Source organism: Malurus melanocephalus, unplaced genomic scaffold (genome assembly GCF_030028575.1).
Source record: "Malurus melanocephalus ecotype Western Australia unplaced genomic scaffold, MMel_1.1 scaffold_407, whole genome shotgun sequence".
NCBI classification, from domain to species: domain Eukaryota; kingdom Metazoa; phylum Chordata; class Aves; order Passeriformes; family Maluridae; genus Malurus; species Malurus melanocephalus.
In genome coordinates, this window is record NW_026623639.1 from 433,218 (window position 1) to 454,189 (window position 20,972).

The window sequence follows — 20,972 nt, forward strand, 5'->3', positions numbered from 1 at the left end:
GTGTGGGGCGAGCCTCGAGGGGCTTTGTGCGGGACCGCAAGGCTGAGCCCCCGTACCTGGGCCCTTCCAGGTGTTGATGGTCGTTTCTTGACTGTATTTGTGCTGTTTGGTAGTTGTCAAAGAGGTTCGCATTCCTTTTAGAGAAATTCCCCCTTTTTCTTAAGTTGTGGGTTTTTTTCATAGCTACGTTTCTATTTATTTTTGCTGCTATTTTCTGTTTCTGTTTGGAGGTGTGAGGTAACAGAGGATTGCCGCCTGTCGGGGTAGCATGGAGTGACCTTAGGTGGCTGCTGTGCAGCTCAGCCCTGTGTGCCCCAGCAGTGCTCTCTCCTGCAGGGTCTGCTACTCGGGAAAACTTTCACTTGAGGACTCTGGGAACTCATAATCACAAGCTGTCATCCTTCTAGGTGAGAAAGATGGACCAGTCAGCTTAAAAAACAGAAAAGCCTTCTTTTTTGCTTTTAATAACAAACCAAACCAAAACTTGGTTCCTTTGCAGATGTGCATTTGCAGATGTTGGGCAGTGATAGCAGCAGATGGACATCTACCATGATATGTGCAGAAATGTTACAAGACAACAGAAGAGGAACACCCTGTTGTTAAGAGAATTGCACCAGATTCTAATGGTAACATAATGGTTACCTTTTCTGAAGATTATTACAGCAAATACTTCCAACTTCAGTCTAAATAGAGGTGTCTTTTTTGACATACAACAAGAACTTGTTCTCCAAAAGTAATACTAAGCTAAATGGTTTTGTACTGTTTTTTGATGGTTAGCTGCCCTTTGCTCAAATTAATTTATTTCTTAGCTAACCTTCAAGAGTGATGTTTGGGTATCCAATAGACATGAGATGCTCCCAGTGTTTGGGGRCATCTCTGAGATCACTGAAAACTGAGACAGCTCTAGTGCCCCATTACTAAAAATAATTTGTTTTGAAGTGATGGTCCATCAGACAGCTTTGTAGAAAGTGTCTCTTTAGGTTACCACGATTTGTATTTCAGAATGTATTGTTGTGCAGAGCCTGTAAGCTCACTTGTGTTAAACTCTGGGAGGGAGAAGCTGTTGGATGTGCAGGAGATGAGAAAGGGGAAAGGYCACTCCTTTGCCTGTAGTTGAGACAGACAAGTTAGGAATGAAAAGTCTTCACAGGAGAAGAACTTCTTGTCTGTTTTGGAAAGTTCATGCCCTGCAGTGTTCAGCATCAGCTGCACAAACACAGCACCCAGGAAGGTGTGTGTGCTCCTCAGACTGAGAGGAAGAACTTGGTGGATTTTCTGTGTGTGTTGGGCAGAATTTGCCCATTAGCATTTCAGAAGTGGTCCCTGTCACTGACAGGGGTTTATTGCCACAGTAAGKGGGTTAAGCTGTGACAGTGACAGTATAAAGTCTCATTTGTTGGGTGCTGCTGCTGAACTCACTGTGAGCTGTACCTAAAGGCAGGACACATGTTCTGGGGCAGGTTGAGTGTGCTGCTCACACACTGCACAATGAGTAATGGGTGATTATTCCCAGCCCAGCATTACCACTCTGTAATAACATAAACACTGAAAGTAAACATTGAAGTTTACCACAGAATTCCTGGAATACAGAAACATATCAGTATCTTATCAGTAGTCATAAACCAWGCAGTCCAAATGTATATTTTACAGCTTGTTATTAAGATGGCAGCTGATTTGATTGATGCAGAGAAAGAAATTGAAGCAAGTGATTTTGTGGAAGCAAAGACAGTACTCCTGGGTTAATGTGTTCATTTTGTGGTAGCTGCAAATCAGACTTAGCAGCTTAGTAGGAAATGTATWGGGGTGGTTGTGGAGTTTTATTTTCTGAAAGGAAAAGTTGCCTTTGTTCCACTATTTGAGATGTTTAAGGGAGACAAAATTCCTTTGGGAATGAGCAAAGCAGTATCAGATGTGAGGAGGACTAGTCTAAAGACTGTAGGAGAGGTGCCAGGAGAGGCAGGAACAGCTCTGGGGCTGCTCAGAGTGTTGTTTCACAGGTGTCATTGGAGCTGCTCTGTCTGCATGGGCAAAATTGGGGGATTTTTGAAAACCTTTAGTTCAGCTGAGTTTGTRTATTAATAATGCTACGTTTAGTGGTATTAATTTTTTTTAAGATGCATTCAACGTGCTTGTTTAAAAAAGCAACAGCTGATTGTGCTGGCCTGCATCTGAACAAGCATCACATGAGTTTTTTTGTTGTGAGTCAAGATCTGATGTGTACCTAGATTTTATACATATATAAATATAKAKATATGATTTCTATGAACATAATTGTAACAGGATCATTTTTGATGTGGAGATTGTCCTGTTCATATGAATAAATCTGTTTATAGAGGTGGGTTTCTTAATAGTGTAAGAGATGGAGATGACAATGAAAGGTGCTGGTCTGAGTCTCCTTGCATTGGAAGAAAAAGAACCCTTGTTGATGTTAATTTAGTTTTGTTAAAATAAATCCTGTACCTTCTGTATGTGTAGAAGGTTTACTTTGCCTCACCTGACACATTTGGGAAGAATGCCCTTGCTTTCATGGGCAGGATGGTCAAATTGGCCTGTTCCTTTTGAGCTTTCAGGAAGAACTTAGATCTGGCTTAAAAATCAAATGGGTGTTCCAGATTTGACTAAAGGCTTCTTCAAGAGGGTGTAACTCTTATTTATCTACCTGAGGGCCATGTGCCTCAAGGSAAGAACTGCATTGTTCAGAGCTTCACTGCAGCTCTGGTGTCAAAAGGCAAACAGGAGCCTTGTATTTAGTGTCTCTGATTTCACTGTAGTGCTCTTGACTGTGAATGATGGTTGATGGTTTGGAGTAAGAATGGAGTAAATACCATTTTTTCTGCAGTGAGTCACTTTCAGTTGCCACCATTTATATAATTGYTTTTTTTTTTTTTTTTAAGGTGGCATTAAAGATTATTTAGATGAAAACTGAAAGTGGCTGTTGAGTCTTAGGCCTGTGTAGTTGACTCTATGGACACATCACACCTGCAGATGTATCCAGATCATGTGGCAAAAAAGCTTTCATTTAAAATCTACTTCTCAAGTAGTATCTAAAAYAATTTATAAGAAACAAAAATAAAAGCAACTGTGTGAGCAGCTGTTCCCTGAGGAATGCTGCAGCTCCTCAGTTCTTCAGGGGAGGAAAGGGCCTGCTCTCAAGCCTACCTTCACTGTTGGCTGTTCATGCCCCAGCTCCTGCCCCTCTCCCAGGCCCYAGCTAATGCTTTCTTTCTCCCTGTTTTACCTCTTGTGTGCATTGATTTCTGATGGGACTCTGGCTCTCAGTTTGTGCTTGTGCTGCAGCTGGGCCAAGGAAGCTGCTGCTGCTGCAGCTTCATAGCAGCAGCAGGAAGGGGACAGAACAGCTCTGGAAATCTTAGTGGGCAACATAGTGCTCTTAGAATGGTTTTCTTCATCTAAACAGTCAAACTTAAGTTTGTGATGCTCTTTTTTGTTTTGTTTCCCCATTGCTGCTGCTATGAAGCTCTTTGCCTGTCACAGGTTCCTGAGGCATGTGGAAGACAGCAGTAGCTGAGKTGGACTAACACTGGCATTTAGGCAGGGATTGGAACCCCTGGGAGCTATGCTTAGACAGGAAGGGACAGAGGTAAGAAATGTGCAGTGCTAAGAAGAGTAAGAGTGGTTTGAAGCTCTTGTTTACAGCCTTCCCCCCGTGTTGTAATGGCAGCGTTTGTGCCTCGCGTGTGTGAAGTGTAAGGCAAGGGAAAACAAGCAGCACCAGCCTCCTTCAGTGCCTATTTTTACCCTCGGAATACTCAGATGCAGCCAGTTGGCGAGATCCCTCCAGTATCTGATGGATCTGCTGTCTGAGAAAGCATGGATTGGCGGGGCTTTGGATGAGCTGGGGAAAGTATTTGTGTGCTCTTTTGTGTGCTGGTTTGTGCTGCCCCTCACATGCAGCCCTGGGGGCTGCTGAGGGCACAGCAGGGCTGTCCTGTGCTCTGGGTGTGAATACCTGAGTGTGTGTGAGTGTGTGTGAGTGTGTGTGAGTGTGTGTGAGTGTGTGTGAGCTGCTGAGGGCACAGCAGGGCTGTCCTGTGCTCTGGGTGTGAATACCTGAGTGTGTGTGAGTGTGTGTGAGTGTGTGTGAGCTGCTGAGGGCACAGCAGGGCTGTCCTGTGCTCTGGGTGTGAATACCTGAGTGTGTGTGTGAGTGTGTGAGTGTGTGTGTGAGCTTCTGAGGGCACAGCAAGGCTGTCCTGTGCTCAGGGTGTGAATACCTGAGTGTGTGTGTGTGTGTGTGTGTGAGTGTGTGTGAGCTGCTGAGGGCACAGCAGGGCCTGTGCTCAAGGTGTGAATACCTGAGTGTGTGTGAGTGTGTGTGAGCTGCCAGGGCAGGGCTGGAGCTGTTTCCTGCTGCCCCAGGGCTTGGCCCAGACCCAGCACTGCTGTTTGGGTGAGGGAAGGAGCTGCTCTGCCCCAAACCACTCCTGTGGCTGCAGCAGGGCTCTGCTCTGGCTGTTGACACAGTGCTGATGTCAGGAAACATGACACAGAGGGCAGGSACCGTTTTCACTTGCAGTCTAATCTGGTTGCAGCTTCCCAGTCAGAGTAATCCAATCATAAATTACGTGTATATTGATTATTTGCTTTGTTCTTGCACATCTTACAGCGTCTACTGTGCTGCTTTGTTTAATTACACAAATGTTTTTGTGAGCTTTGGATTGAAAATTTTAAGATGATTCTTGATCTAATTTAAATGGTAACTGCTCGTTCATTAAACATGCTTCCATTTCCGAAATTATTTTTATTCTGGGATGGTTCATGCTTAGCTACAATCTAGATGAGGATTATTTTGGAATTGTAGAACATATTCATGCAGCCTTTTTTTCCTGATCACTGAAGTGTAGATATCATGGTGTAAGCAAATAATATCCTTTGTGCTTCAGTGATCTCCAGTCTCGATTTCAAATTTCTGCAAGATGTGCAGGCTTTATTGCATTTCACACCAAAATCTTTTAGAAATAGCCCTGAACAAGCCTGGCTCTCACACTGTGGATGTGTATTGAATATTGATTTCACTGCCCATGTTGTGTGCATATAAACATTTATCTGTGGAGGTCTTGAACAGTCACAGAAGATATTCTCTAAGATGGCAGGAGGTGTGCAAGCCTAATTCTTGAGCTGTGAGTGCCTCTARTTCAGGATTTCTTGTGCCCTAGAGAATGGACATGGACACGATTTCAGAGTKCTTTTCAGAATGCAGTAGAGGTTGCCAGAGTTGATGTGGCCTTTGTCATGTGTGTTGAAAAGATCCCTCAGAAAACATTCAACTACAGCTACCAGCATTCTTTAACATACCTCAGCCTATGTCATCAAAATAAAACCCACCAGGAGTTCCCAGCAGAGCCTAGGGAAGCAGATTGTTCATCAGAACAGAAATAAAGAGTTGTTCCCAGAGCAGTCAAAATTTCACCATTTTGTGTTTCATATTGAGGCTCGAAGGTGCCACAGTGCCCAGGACTCCTCCTGCTGAAGCGAAGTTGATGAGGAAACAGTTAATTCCCGCTCAGTTTTGCAGTGAGTGTCCACACCCACCAGATGGAGCTTCGGGCTCCAGTGGAAAATTCCAGAAATTGAGCAAGAATGAGAATTGTGTGAATGACTTAGGAGMTCCCTGTCTGCTGGACTGCAGAAGGTGGTTTTTTTAACCTTTAAATGACGAATGGAGASTGAGGCATATCAGCCTTACTGATTCTTTCCCTACAATTGTGTTCCATGGTTCTTCCTCTGATGGGAAGTTGAGAGTTCTTAGTACAAGTCACCAAGCTGAGACTAGATGGCAAGCCCAAACAAAAAGATAKAAAGCAGAGTTTCATAAACCTKTSYTGAAAATTGCCTGTAACCWCTGAAACWGCACATTAAAATTTTTTAGCCTTAGAGTTTCCTCCTGAGGATAAGGTGGGKTTTTTTTAGTACCACATTTTAGGTGGACTTCTTTCCTGAGGCCATRTTTGTGTAGGATGTCCTGAGACGTGGTGTGCAATGGTCCTTTTGGTTTGACACACAGCTGGAAATTGGTTTTGGAAGTAGCTGATATAATCTCTCAAGTGGTTTTTAGTATTTTTTAAATTCTTGGCTTTTTGACAAAGGGGCTGTTAAGAAATAGCCTCTTTGCCTGCGAGGGGAGCTGGAATGAGTCCTTTGCACAGTGTGGCACAAATCTTACAGGGCTTTGTCCAGGTRGCATCTTACACTTGGTCATTTCCTTCAGTTGTGATAATCTGAGTTTTAAAACATGTCAGGTTTTCAGAGGGTGTGATTTAGGGTTTGTGTTGGTTTCCATGTGCCCAGTGCTGGTTTGGGGGTCTGGCACTCACCCTGTTCCTGGGCACAGCTTCCTGCTGCAGGTGCTCAGGGGATGGGGCTCAGGAGGTGCTCTGAGTTTGAAACATGGTTTTACAAAACGGGCTCTCCCCAGGATTAGAGGATTGGAAAAGGAGCCCTCAGTTGTCTGGCATTTCAGATGTGCTGCTACGCTGCAAATCTCATTACCTTCACGGGAATGTGGGTGCACAGCCTTGGAAAACTAGGCCAGAAATGCATAAATAAGGAGGAAAGGGAAGAAAGTTAAAATGCCTAATGTCAGCTAGTSAGAGGTGTGTTGGAATAGACTCTTCAGTCACTCAGTGCAGGGAGGAGAGTTCATAACAACCCTTACCTTTCAAGGATGTTTTCAGTAGTTTCTCTCTTCCAATTCTCCGTTCTCCCTGATATTTCTACTCTTTTTTTATCTCACTTGCTCACTCTTCCCTGAGATACTCTTGTGCTTCCTGGCTGTCACTCTTCCTTGGTCAGCTGTCCTGGAATTGTCAGGTCCCAGAATCCCAGGGACAGGCCATCACTGTCCTCAGGCAAATATAGAATATTCTACACYGTCACACCAGAGAGCATCATTTAACCTGCATACAACAAAAGTGGCAGTTTTCTGTTGCTGTGGGAACCACAGGTTCATTTTCTTGCATATTTTWCCTGTATTTTAAGAGATTTCACTCAGTGTTTCACCATCAGCCTTCTCAGCAGATCTGTTTCATGGCTGGCTTTTAGAGCATGCCATGAAATACAGATAGCTGRGCAAATTGTTAAAAGTTACCTTAAATGTAAAAGTAACTGGAATAGGGAAATAAAAAGCACATCATCAAGAAACCAAGTCTTGTTCCATCTCGCCCAGGAGCACAGAGCTGCTGCCAGCTCTRATGCATGATCCTGTGTTGGGTTGTTAGATACAAACCAATAACTTCTTCAGCTTGAAATAGTGGCGAAATATTGTCTAAAATCAAAAGAATTTGGATGACATAAAGAAGCGTGCCAGATGCTTGGGGATCCTGTCAGCAGCACAGCCCGGGGAAATGATACTCAGTGTTTGGGAGAGCCAGCATGGGATGAAGTGCTTCCCTGAGCTCAGTGTCATCAGCCTGATGCAGTAATTGCCACTGATCTGCTCTCAAGGCTGATGGCTCCTCACCCACAAGTGTTTTCTGATGGGAGAGCATTCATTTGGACTTGCCAGACACACAGGGGCACAGTCTGCCTTCYAGTCAGAAAATATCCGGTGTGAAACACAGTAACCCATCATCCATCCCTGCATGTCTGAAGGTGCGGGTGATGGTCTTGTTACTGCAGATACAATATTCAGTTTGGCCGCCATGTGAAGTATTTTAAGCATGTTGTCTTTTTTAATTTCTTAAATTGCTGGAATATCTTGTGTTGGAGGTGTACTTGCCAAACACTCTGTACTCAAGCTGTGGATGTACTGTCTGAATAATCAAGAGATTGAAATCGGACCATTTATTTTGCTTTRTTCCCTGGCAAAGTAATTACAAATGACTCAACAAAGTTTGATTTTATGAATTTTAGGTTGCTTTATTTCAGATTTCATGGTTCTAATGTGTTGTGTTTGCAGTCTGTTCAAGACTGACTTTCTGTCCATGGGTAATGTGAGTTGAAGAGGGATCATTTACATGCCATTCCCCCAAACTTCCCATCCTCAGCTAGTTTTAATCGAGTCCTTCCCAAAGGAATGTGTGTCCCCAGGGCTGTGGCTGGAAGCCAYGTCACCTGCTTGATGTCCCATTGTCATTTAGAGTGGGATCTGTTTGTATGGGAACCTCCAGGGAAAATGAGGTGGCCCAGGATGGTACCGAGTGTCCCTGAGGTGTCCAGGTGCCACTGTGCTGTGGTGGTGACAGCTCAGGGGAGGGCTGAACCCCTTCACTCCAAAGGCTGCCTGGAGTGTGGGTGGATTATTCCCAGCCTTTGTCCTGCTGGGTTTCTGAGCTGGATAACTGAGCTGGAATGGAGCACCAAAGCATTCCTGGGGCAGCAGCCCCAGCAGAATCTGCAGTTGAGGCTGGACCCTGCTCAGACTTGGGCTGGGTTTGTACCCATCAGTGTGAGATTGCCCTTATCTCTTATCTCTGTCTTTCCCTCTTTGTTTTGTCCAGCAGGATATGAGCCTTCCTGTGTGCCCGGGCTGTGGCCTCCCCCAGGGGCTGTGAGGGAACCCTGAGGGGCTTTCTGCAAAGAGAATTGGCTTTGGAGGATTGCCTGAAACTTGTCCAATGAGTCTGAGACGCCCAAGCACCATTCATTTTGGAGGTAAATGCCTCATCATATGTGCTGAAGAGATGGGGAGGAGATAACATTTTCATTGCAAACTGGGCAAAAAGTACTTGAATGGATAGCTTTGACTGTTTCCTTCTGGGGTTTGGACATTTTGAACTTAAAGGACCACCAACTTGGACTCCAGAAAAATTGGGGGTTGTGGGACTTTGGGTTCARCCCCTTTGGCAGCTTCACTGCAGATTAATTGGTTTCCTGGTTTAAAATTTTCCYTCTTCTGTCAGTTTAAAACCATCAGAGGTGAAAGTGAAAGCTGATTTAGACTGCAGGAGAGATGACCCCGGAATGCTAAACAAACTGGGGGAAGCCCTCTGTCCTGASATAGGGAAATTCAGAGATCTGTAATTAAAGTTGGATGTCCCTTTAAGTTATTCATGACTTATTTGAACCTTAATTGAAATGTTTAATTGGAAATACAGCTGAAATGTTCTTTATTAAGGTATTTTCTATCATTTGTTTATAAACTGCTCTGTCAAAATGAGCTTTATAAGGGGAGGGAAGAATCCTGTGAAAAAATAAAACGAAAGTGGAGGGAAAATCCCCAACAACAAACCAAACAAAAACAAATGAAAGAAAATACAACAATGACAGATTGAAATGYTGGGACTTGCCTTGGGTGGGGGAGAGAGGGAGAATAATTTGCATGAAATGTTTCACTTCCAATGTGCATCATGCTATTGTCATTGAAATTGAACCAGTTTACTGATAAAATTGTTAAGATAATGTACATTTTAAAAGTTAATGAGTTAAGTTTGCTSTAGTAAACAGCAGTAATGTCCTGGCACCCAGCCCATAGAGAACTCAAACTATGGTACAGATTTGCAGTGTCTGGGTTGCACTGAGGATGCTGATCCTGGGGTTGCTTTTTGATTTTAATGCCAACTGTTAAATTGAGCCCAGCCTGTCTGGTAGAGAGCTACCCTTTTAATGAAGTCATTTTTAACATAATCTGAATTATATATATTAATGTCTTACCAARCTGCATGATATTTTTTTATTATGGTGTTTGACTTTGCTGCAGCCCTTCMCTTTTAGCATTATTACAGATATTAAGAAATTCAGGGTTGCTTTATTGGAATGAAAGCCATGGGATCATGATACAGACCTGACAAAGGCAATGGGCAGAGTAGAGGGTTTACATGTGTGGGGTGGGATATATTGTAGGGGAAAGGAACAGCTCATAGAATAAGGGTTTGAAACATTGCTTTTTCTGTAGGAAAAAGATGGAGTATTGCATGCTGGGAACAAGTGCTTTCCATAAGGTAGCTAAATTTTAAAAGTACATTTGTTTCATTTTGTTTTAGGCTTTGCTTAAGTATTGCAATTAGTAATTTTGTCCTTTCTGCAGTTTTCATTTTGATTAGACCTCTTCAAATCTCTCTTCAAAACTTAACAAAAACCCCAACCAAAAAACTCAAACCTGGCCCACAACTGCAGTTTGCCATTTCTGAAACATTGCTCATTATGTACAGAAAATATTAAAAGRTTATCAATAATGGTATAAATTCTTCCATGATTTCAAGATTGTAGGTATTAACAYTGTTACATTTGAAGATGTGAATGTGTTGGGTGACTACAGAGAAATGACCAAAAGTGAAAGCAATTTGTTAAATGTAGTCTCCATTGACACCTCTTTAGAAACAAAAAGCCCCAAGCCTCAAAACATCAACCCCAAGAAGCCCCACTCGTCAGGAATGCTTTCAGCAGAAACTCCAAGTAAATAGTCTCTTTTTTTCCCCTTTGTTCCTGTGAATAGCAAGACATAACACACTTGGAGGAAGTCTGGGTAGATGAGTCAGGACTTATTTCATTAACTGCAGTTAAATGTTTTGGCCAGGTTTCCCCAGGAAACAAAGCTTACACAATTTTTCAGATTGTGGCTTGTCTCCTAATCCCCACTCCCGCCTCCAGCCATGAGAAAAGGGATCCATTTTCACCCAAATTGGGTGGAGATGGAGATCTGGGAAGAAAAAAGAGCACCTTTAAGTTAAATGAAATGTAATTGTCCAGGAGGAGAGGAGATAGGTTTGAGGGTTCCCTTCACACCTCTGGCTGTTCCTTCAGCAGTGCCAAGGGCTCTGGGGGAGGAGGAGGTGCCAGGAGGGGACACAAATGCCACTGCTCAGGCTGGGGCACCCAGGGGCTCCCAGGGTCACCTCCCAGTGCCATTGAGGTGGCCCTGGAGCTGGCCCAGCCTGTCCTTACCCAACAGAGCCAGCCCAGGGTCAGGAGGAGCAGGGCATTGCCTTGACTGCCGTGTGAAATGTTGAGCTCCAAATGCGGTGTTGTGCCTGACTGAGTGCATGTACAGTTGTTATTCCATGGATACGATATTATTGCAGGTACAGCAGCAGCTCATGATGCCCCGTAAAGCTTTTCTTTCCCAGAAAGAAAAGCAGGCTCGTGCCAGGGAAAGGGATATGTTAAAAAAGAGGAGGAGGCGACAAGACTATCTCAAAAGAAGCGTGGAGCCGCAGAAAAATACAGAAACAATAAAATGGCACAGGGATGATGAGAAGAGGAGAGAAAATGAGCAAGTTAAGGACAAAGATATCAAGAAGCGATGGAGACAGGATGAGAGAGATCGACGAAAGAATGTGGACGCTATGAATTGGCACAGGGAAGAGGAGAAGAGGGAAAATGAGCGAGGTAAGGACCAAGAARGCCAAGAACCTGCAAAGAAAGGAGGAGAGGGGGAAAGAGCACGGAGAGGATGGACCTTGTGGAGCAGCAGAGGATGATGAGGGGGAGAGGGGAAAACACAGAGGAAGAACAGTTCTGTTTTATAAGCATGCACAGAGATAACAGCAAATAGTATCTTTTAATTTAAAATTGGTTGGAAATCTGCTTTAATGAACTGGAGTTCTTACATTGCTGATTATTTTAGTAAGACAAGATTGAGCTGAGTATGTGAATGCACAGTCACGGTGGGACAGAACAGCCTGGTTTGCACCTTGTTTATACAATTGTCTGTTTTGCACACTTGTTCAACACTACAGTTGGTAATTGTGGTTGTCAGATCACCAAAAAGCTCAGGTTTTCTCAGTCTTTACAATAGGAGCAAATGAGAGCATTAGGAAAGAAAGGGTCAACTTCCTGTGCTCATAACAGAAGGTAAAACTGATGCTTTATTTTATTCTTTTTAACAATATCCCTAAGAGGGTTGTAATTGCATCAACAGTTTTATTCTGGGGTCAATTATTTTGCAAAAGTTGAATGGAAGTGTAAATTTCATGGAATGCTTTTAAGAAACACTCAGCTCAAGAAATAAAAAGAAGAAGACATTAAGAAGAAATTCTTCCCTGTGAGGCCCTGACAGAGGTATCCCAGAGAAGCTGTGGCTGCCCCATCCCTGGAAGTGTCCAAGGCCAGGTTGGATGGGGCTTGGAGTACCCTGGGATAGTGGAAAGTGTCCCTGCCCRTGGCAGGGGTGGAACTGGATGAGCTTTAATGTCCCTTCCCACCCAGRCCATTCCATGAGGATCCTATGAAGGAATTTCCTTAGTGCAGAAGGGGTAGGTGGAGTGGCCACTGTGAAGAGCCCTGGAGTCCCTGGCCACCCTGTACGGGTCTGGGATGCCTGAACAAGATAAAAAGCACTGGGGACTCGGGGCGTTTCTTTACAGCTTTTGGGGATTCCATCATTGGTTTTCATGTGCCATTTCCCAGTGCTGCTGTCCCCAAACCTTGCTGAGTGCATTCTCCTGCTCAGTTCACTGCTCAGGGTCCCCCACATTCTGTGCTTGCTGCTCGTGGGGGCTCCTCTGGCACTGGGCAGGACATGGTGGCATTCCCAGTTAAGCATAAAGAGAATAAAACCTAGAGTAGGCTCTGTGCTTCCTCTGTGCTTCCTTTGCCATTCCTTTGTGACTGGTGCAGTCAGTTTGTGTACACACACATTGGAGATGAGGGAGATCTTCAACATCTGCCTTGGAGGCAGCTGAAGATGCTGCCTGGGTGTTTCTAGTCAGGGTGTTGTTGGGGTTGGCTTTAAGCAATCATTTATTCATTCCACCCAGCACTTCAGTGTGGATTGATGTGGTCACAGATGCTCCAGGTGTCTTCCTTTAAACATCAGCYTTTGGTCAGATAAAGGATCCCTCATTTCCAGAACAGCACTAGRCAATGATTTGAGAGGCTGCTTTAATGTCCCCATCCAAGGAGGTGCCAGCAGAKTCTTGTTTACATTACAATTGGAGTTACTTGCTGCAGATAAAAGTGGATGGAGATGCTAAAAGCTTYTGTTGTAGTCACAGACTGCGGTAATATCAGACTGTATCTGGCTCTCCACACACTAGGATTAAACATTCAGACATTTCCTAAATAAAATGAACTGTATTTGCTTAAGGATGAGGGGGTTTGTTAYGATTAGGTGAGTTGGATTCAGCTATCCAGCAGAACATGCAAGTAAGGTTGATGTTGAAAACTGAAATTTAAAAGTTTGGGTTTCAGATGAAGATCTAACTCTGTCAGAAGAGACACTGTAAGATCTCTTGCAAGACTGACAGAAACCTTGAAGCTCTGCTTGCTCAGTTTCAGATCAGTTGGGATACATTGCTCAGGAGAGAACTGAGCTCTGCAATACTTCAGTGTAGGGTTTGTAGTCAAACAAGTATAAAGTTTCTTCCAGAGGCAGCCCATGCTCCTGCAATAGTTGTTCCATCAGTTGTTGCCTTTTCAGAAATGCCCTCTGCAGCCTCCTGGGCAGCCTCAGCMAGGAACAAGCCAGAGAATGTGTTAGGGAGTGGTACAGCTCTGATACCAGCTCTGTGGGGAAATGAGGCAGACAATTASTGATCATTAACAGTAAGACAGAACTCATTTGTCTTAAACCTTTTCTCTTACTCTTCTTTTCCAATAGAAACTATGTTCCAACTTCCCGTCAACAACCTTGGCAGTTTAAGAAAGGCCCGGAAAACTGTGAAAAAAATTCTTAGTGACATTGGTTTGGAATACTGTAAAGAACATATAGAAGTAAGTATGGCATCTCCAAGGGTTAGAGCTAAAATGCTCCAGAGTTAGGGGGGCAGTGAGATATTTGTGTATGCCATAATTTATTTTTAGACCTGTTTAAGTTCCACACAAAATAGGAGTTAGAAACTTGAGATGTAATGAACCTGTAAATACTTTCTAGAAATGTTAGTGGATACTGAACTGCAGGAATGCTGCCAGAACCAATCAAGCCAAGTAGATACTACACCACGACCCCCCAAAAAAGCTACCAAAAAACCCCAAACCCACACGAGTCTGGGAGCACTTTCCTCCAGGATTGGTTTTGGAATGAGATGAGTTTGTAGCTAGAGTGTTGAATTGGTCAGGAGAATGAGTGTTGAAGATGGCTCTGCAGATGATTGGTGATACGGAGAATATTCACAGTTCTCCCTCTCCAAGGAGATGCACCCCAAACTCCCCCACTCCTTTGAGTGATGGCCTCTGCCTTGGCCAGCAGCACCTGGGACGATGCTCAGGGATTGATGAAGGAGCCCTTGGTCCTTGGTTCTGACTCTCTGTCCTCTCTTCCCATCTTCCTTTCTCCAGGATTTTAAGCAGTTTGAACCTAATGACTTTTATTTGAAAAACACTACATGGGAGGATGTGGGACTGTGGGACCCATCGCTTACAAAAAACCAGGTTGGTAAGAGTTTCAGTTCAGACACTGAAGGCTGGAGWTGGGTCATGCTGAAGGGCATTTCACAGAAGTGCTAAGAGCTTTTCCTGCAGTTTCCCTCACGGATTTTTGTGTGTTGGCAGCTCAAGGGACAGCAAAAAGTTTGGTGCTTTTTTCTTTATTTTGTGAAGTTATTCCTGGTCTGTATCTCAGGAGCCTGCAGAGCTGATGGGTCTGTGCTCAGGTCAAACTGTGCACATGAGGAGCCCATTCCCACCTGTTCCCAAGCCTAGCACAATTTATCAGATTTTTGCTCTAAGGATCAGCAATTTTACACAGTTTGCTATGAGTCTTATACCTTTCTTTAACCGTTTTATTCCTGGTTTCCATCCCTTCCGAAGCTGTTTCACTGGACACTTGTGCTGCCCGGTGCAGGGTCACTGTCAGTGCCTGGCTGCTGCAGCCCTGGGTCCCACAGGCTGTGTCCCACATCTGCTTTGGGCATTTCCAGTTCTGCCCAGCAGCTCAGTGACACTGCAAGTGTTGCTGTTGAGATGTTCATGAGGTAATAAAGGATTYTGAGTTGAGGCAGCAGTGGAGGGAGGCAGTGATGCTCTCAGTTCAGGTTGTGTGGGCTGCAGCAGCCTGTCCTGGGGCTGCAGGACAGAGTCACCCAGCAGTGACAGGTCACAAACCTCCCCAAAGGAATCCCTGTCAGCACCTAGAGCTCAGGTACTGCTCTGAGGAATCACACCTCTCGTGTGATGGAGTCCTATTGTTAATCTAAAAATGACCCTTCAGTACTGTGTTGCATAAAATACATTCATGTCCCTTTTTCTAGGTAACCCAGAATAAAAATTCTAATATAAAAGGAGACAGCTCTTGGCTGGTTGGTTTGTTGGGGCCTGTCTCCAGCTTGCCAGGTGTGTGAGGCTTCAGCAGGTGGCCAGAGCAGATATTCCCACTTCCTTCTGCWGAGGGAGAGTGCAGCTCTCCAGCTCCCTCATATGCCCTGAGTGTAGCTCGGTGCACAGGGCTTGTTCTGACATTCAGGAGGAATCTCTGTAACTCTGAATTCTCTGTCTTACCCCACCTGAAGTGCCAGATTGCTTGTGGCTGTCCCTAAAGCCAGTGGAACTTTGGACTGTGGTGCAKCAGTTGACAAGAGCTGCATTGGCACGGGACAAAAGCTGCAGGAAAACCGACCGCAAGGATGGAATTCTCAGATTATTTTTTTCCCTCATTTGAGATTGGTTTAAAAATCAAATTTTGCTTTGATCACAAGGAAGAGGCTTGGTGACTTTAAGGGCCTGTGTAGCCTATGTCTTGTATTCATGAATCCTTTTGTTCAACAAAAATAAGTTTGAAATTCCATCTTTGCTGTTGAAGTGTGTAATGGGTGAAGACACTGAAATGGCTCAAGTTATAGACCCATCTTACATCTATRAAAGTTTGGCTGATTTGGGTGGGCRGTGTCTCATCTGGATACAGTCTCYTTTCCTTAAACAATCCTGCTTGACTTTCTACCGGAAAGGAGCTCACAGGGACCTTTTCTTGCTGCTCAGCTGCAGGGAGGAGGCTTTTTTGTGACTGATAGGGACAGACAGATCTGACTCAGCCTCACCTGCTGAGGTCATGGTTAAATCCTTGAGGCACATCCTGGGTGTGTTCCTGTGATCAGCTTTCTAGGGCCTGATCTGCAGGCCCAGAGGGGGAGAGAAGTGAATTGAGGGTTTGAGATATTTGCAGGGGGTCTCGTTTAAAATAAACGATGAGTATGATTTAGAAGCTTTGCTTAGAGAATATCATGGGTGTTATTTTGCTGAGAGGTGCTGTTCAATATTTAGTGTGTGCTCTGTTCTCTGTTCAAGGACTATCGGACAAAGCCCTTTTGCTGCAGTGCATGTCCCTTCTCCTCGAAGTTCTTTTCAGCCTACAAAAGCCACTTCCGGAATGTCCACAGCGAAGACTTTGAGAACAGGATCCTCCTCAACTGCCCCTACTGTACCTTCAACGCGGACAAAAAGACTTTGGAAACGCACATTAAAATATTCCACGCTCCCAATGCCAATACACCSAGTGGAGGCATCAGCACTTTCAAAGATAAAAACAAACACGAGAGCCTTAAACCCAAGCAGGCTGACAGTGTGGAACAAGCTGTTTATTACTGTAAGAAGTGCACTTACCGCGACCCGCTCTACGAAATCGTTCGAAAGCACATTTACAGGGAACATTTTCAGCACGTTGCTGCTCCTTATGTAGCCAAGGGAGGCGAAAAGTCCCTCAATGGTGCAGTTCCGTTGAGCTCCAGTGCCCGAGAGGAGGGTGGTATCCACTGCAAACGATGCCTTTTCATGCCGAAATCCTACGAAGCTTTAGTGCAGCACGTGATCGAAGACCACGAACGGATCGGCTACCAGGTCACGGCAATGATAGGTCACACTAACGTGGTGGTTCCAAGATCTAAACCTTTGATGCTAATAGCTCCCAAACCCCAGGAYAAAAAGGCCATGGGACTCCCTCAGAGGATGGGTGCCCTCTCCGCTGGCAGCGTCCGCTCTCTGTCGTCRCAGCAGATGATGAACAGACTCACTATACCAAAGCCCACGTTAAACTCTGCAGGAGTCAATATGATGTCCAGTGTTCACCTACAGCAGAACAATTACGGGGTCAAATCGGTTCCCCCCAGTTACGTTGGTCAGCCAGGGGGGAGGCTCAGCCTCAGTGGCAATGCACCCGTTTCTCTGTCCCAACAATCACAAAGCATGAAACAGTTTTCAGCGAGTGGCAATGGAAGGCCTTACACTCTGGGAGGGGAGCAGAGGTCCCAGGCCTCSGCCAGGTACTCGCTGCAGTCTGCCAACTCCTCGCTGTCATCAGCACAGCTCAAACAGACGTCGCTGTCACAGTCCCAGGCAACKTCCAGAGCTCTGGGTCAGTCTGGCTCCAAATCCCCCGTGGCTGCTACAGGTCCTTCTTCTGTCAACACATCATCCACGCAGAAGTGGAAAATCTGTACAATCTGCAACGAGCTGTTCCCCGAAAATGTGTACAGTGTCCACTTTGAAAAGGAGCACAAGGCTGAGAAGGTGCCTGCGGTGGCCAACTACATCATGAAAATCCACAACTTCACGAGCAAATGTCTCTACTGTAACCGCTACCTGCCCACGGACACGCTGCTCAATCACATGCTGATCCACGGGCTGTCCTGCCCCTACTGCCGCTCCACCTTCAAYGACGTGGAGAAGATGGCTGCCCACATGCGCATGGTGCACGTGGATGAAGAGATGGGACCTAAAACTGACTCCACGCTGACCTTTGATTTGACATTGCAGCAGGGCAGCCACACCAACATACATCTCCTCGTGACCACCTACAACCTGCGGGATGCTCCTGCCGAGTCCGTAGCTTACCACGCTCAGAACACGCCCCCGGTTCCGCCAAAACCACAGCCCAAAATCCAGGAGAAATCTGACGTACCGGTCAAAAGTTCTCCACAAGCAGCAGTGCCCTACAAAAARGACGTGGGGAAGACTCTGTGTCCTCTGTGCTTTTCAATCCTCAAAGGGCCCATCTCTGACGCGCTGGCACATCACCTGCGGGAGCGGCACCAGGTGATTCAGACGGTTCACCCCGTGGAGAAGAAGCTGACCTACAAGTGCATCCACTGCCTGGGCGTGTACACCAGCAACATGACGGCTTCCACCATAACGCTGCACCTGGTGCACTGCAGGGGCGTGGGCAAGACCCAGAACGGGCAGGACAAAGGGACATCRTCCCGCCTGGGCCAGTCCCCGGCGGCGGCGCCCGTCAAACGCGCCTAYGAACACATGGAGTTCCCYCTGATGAAGAGGAGGAAGATGGATGACGATGACTCCCCCTCTGCCTTTGAGGAGAAGCCTGAAGAGCCCGTAGTTCTAGCACTGGACCCCAAGGGTCACGAAGATGATTCGTACGAAGCCAGGAAAACATTTCTTACAAAGTATTTCAATAAACAGCCCTATCCCACTCGGAGAGAAATCGAAAAGCTGGCGGCCAGTTTGTGGCTCTGGAAATCTGATATYGCATCTCACTTTAGCAACAAAAGGAAGAAATGTGTTAGGGACTGTGAAAAATACAAACCCGGGGTGCTGCTGGGTTTCAACATGAAAGAGCTGAACAAAGTCAAACATGAGATGGATTTTGATGCTGAATGGCTATTTGAAAACCATGACGAGAAGAACTCCAGAGTCAATGCCAGTAAGACTGTTGATAAAAAAATCAACTTAGAAAAAGACAATGACAGTTCCTCAGACAGCTATGAGAACCTAGAAGAGGAATACAGCGAGAACCACAGTCCGTTCGGCCAGCGCGTCTCTGACATGGGTGGGAAACCCTCGTCTGACAGCACAGTGCAGAACCCYGAGGACAGCATAGCCAAGGACATCGTGGAGGAAAACACCTTACAGTCTCCAGAGAAGGAGGAGCAAAAACAAGAGGAAAGCTCTAAATACGAAGAGGTGATTTCTGCTGAAGAACCAACAAAATTGGTGGGTGATGTTTCAGATAGTGAAGGGGATCAGGATGAGCAGGATGATGCAGTGGAATGGAAAGATGGAGCTTCCCAGTCTGAAAGYGGGCCTGGTTCCCAGCAGGTTTCAGATTTTGAAGATAACGCGTTGGAAGTAAAACCAGAAGTGTGGACAGATGAATCTTCCCAAAGCGAAGATGCTGGGAGCAGTAAACCCACTGTGGAGGCCAAAGGGGGTGGATCTGAAAGTGATGAAGARCAGTCAAAGTGGAAGAATCGTTCCTATGGAAAAGTAGAAGGGTTTTGGTCCAAGGACCAGTCGCAATGGAAAAACGCCTCCGAGCTGGAGGAGAGCCTGGCGGGTCAGCAGATGGAGTGGCAGGGCAGCACAATGGACAGCGAGGACGGGGAGCAGTTTGGGGCCGTGGGGGCCGAGCCCATGCACGGCAGCCTGCCCGGGGTGGAGCTCAGCAGCCAGCAGGCGTGAGCTGCTGTGCCACGCTGCCAGCCCTGCCAGGGCACTGCGCTGCTCCCCTGCCACTGCTGCTGCTGCCCGGGGGCACAGCCTGGCCTGGCACCGCTGCTGCTGCTGCTGCCCGGGGGCACAGCCTGGCCTGGCACCGCTGTTCCTGCCCGGGCTCCTGTACAGATCTGCTGGCCGAGGGGCTGGAGAGTTCCTGACGGGACGAGCACAGTAACTTAATGTGAAAATAGCTATGCTGGTGGCTCCAGAATGCACACAGAGAAAAGCAGAGGTTTATTTTATCTGCATTTTCAACCCTCCTTTCACCTTGTCCATGTTGAGTTGTGTCTTTCCAAGAGGCCCCTCTCCGGTAGCGCCGTGCCAGCGACCCGGTGCCCTGTATAGCAGACTCTTGGGAAATGGAGTTTTCATGTATCATTCTGAATAGTTGAAATGTATATTTGTACAGTCTTTTAGACCTATTCAAGTGAAGCTTATGAACTGTTCTTGTGTACCCATCATAGATCTGTTTCTCTTTTTTAGTGTTGCCCTGCTGTGTAATAAATGCTGTATCTAGTTTCCCTAGCAAAGCTTGAGACTGCTCTAGTATGAATTTTGACAAACTTAGTTTTTGCACATAACCTTGTACAATCTCCAACCAGAGGCCAGCAACATAAAAATATATCTGGGCTCTGTTGTATTATAGAATTTTCTTGTTCTGAATATCCTTGACATGACAACTGATGACAAACATTTCAGAGCCATTTTCTGAAATCTTTTAAGCTAAAAATGAAAAATCACATGCAAGAAACAAGTTTGCAGCTACTAATTTTGACACCTTTTAGATCTGTATAAAAAGTGTATTGTGTTGAAGCAGCACACTGAGACAAAGTGCTGGGTTTGGATATTTAGTTTTATCTTTAGTTAACACCAACAAGGTGTTGTATTCATTTATACCATCTAATATATGACACACTGTTGTAGTATGTATAATTTTGTGATCTTTATTTCCCTTTGTATTCTTCATTTAAGCATCTAAATAAATTGCTGTATTGTGCTTAATGTAAATATTTGCTTTATTACATGCAAGTGCAATACTCCTGGTTGGTAAATCCCATCTCAATATATTCCTTTCTTCTTTTTTGCCTTGTTTTTCCAAGTGCTCCCCAGCCCTGCTGGGGCCTCTCTGTGTAATACTTACTGAATACTTACAGSAGGTAAGTATTTCAAGGTTATTGAAAATCTACAAAATACCTTGGGCTGAAATTTGTCGTTCTTGTTCAGTGTTGTAGAACAAGGAGTTATAAATAGCATTGTACTGGTTTGCTTGTTCTGCATCCTGGGGAAACAAGGTCTGTGAATTCCTCAGTGAATGGAGATTTGATTTCACCTGGAAAACCCTTCCCTGTGTGTGTGGAGCACTGGACCTGTGGGCCAGGAGAGCAGTGCTTTGGATTACTGACCCTTCTCACAGGGAGAGCAGGAATCTGGGCTGGCCTAAGAGGTAAAGTAATGCAAATAGCAGAAAAAAAAACCCTAACCCTGAGTTGGTTAAAAGCTGTGATGGGTTTGGGCAGGCCAGGCCTGCAGTGGCCTCTGTGCAGGGACCTGACAGGTGAGGCAGCTCCTCTGGGGAGGGGATTTATGGAGGGGACTCTGATTGGGATGAGTGGAGCGGGGAGTTGGGTTTAAGCACAGCTCAAAAATCCAACTGCCTGGTGTTTGATAATTGCACCAGAACTAAACCGACCTGG

The 20,972-nt window shown here is 45.5% G+C and overlaps 1 protein-coding gene across 4 annotated transcripts; it reads left to right on the forward strand.

Annotated features, from left to right (window-relative positions):
• The first annotated feature begins 187 nt into the window (after positions 1–187).
• ADNP (activity dependent neuroprotector homeobox) lies at positions 188–20,700 on the forward strand. 4 transcript variants are annotated; one of them, XM_057379475.1, is made up of 8 exons: positions 188–407; positions 500–626; positions 8,460–8,613; positions 9,854–9,899; positions 10,980–11,286; positions 13,499–13,611; positions 14,176–14,268; positions 16,117–20,700. In XM_057379475.1, the coding sequence occupies exons 4-8, from the start codon at positions 9,861–9,863 to the stop codon at positions 19,240–19,242; spliced, it is 3,678 nt and encodes a 1,225-aa protein (XP_057235458.1). In that variant the 5' UTR covers positions 188–407; positions 500–626; positions 8,460–8,613; positions 9,854–9,860; the 3' UTR covers positions 19,243–20,700. The 4 variants fall into 4 exon arrangements, with proteins under 4 accessions (XP_057235458.1, XP_057235459.1, XP_057235461.1 ...); XM_057379476.1 differs by having other exon boundaries at positions 8,463–8,613; XM_057379478.1 differs by lacking the exon at positions 9,854–9,899.
• Positions 20,701–20,972: the final 272 nt, after the last annotated feature.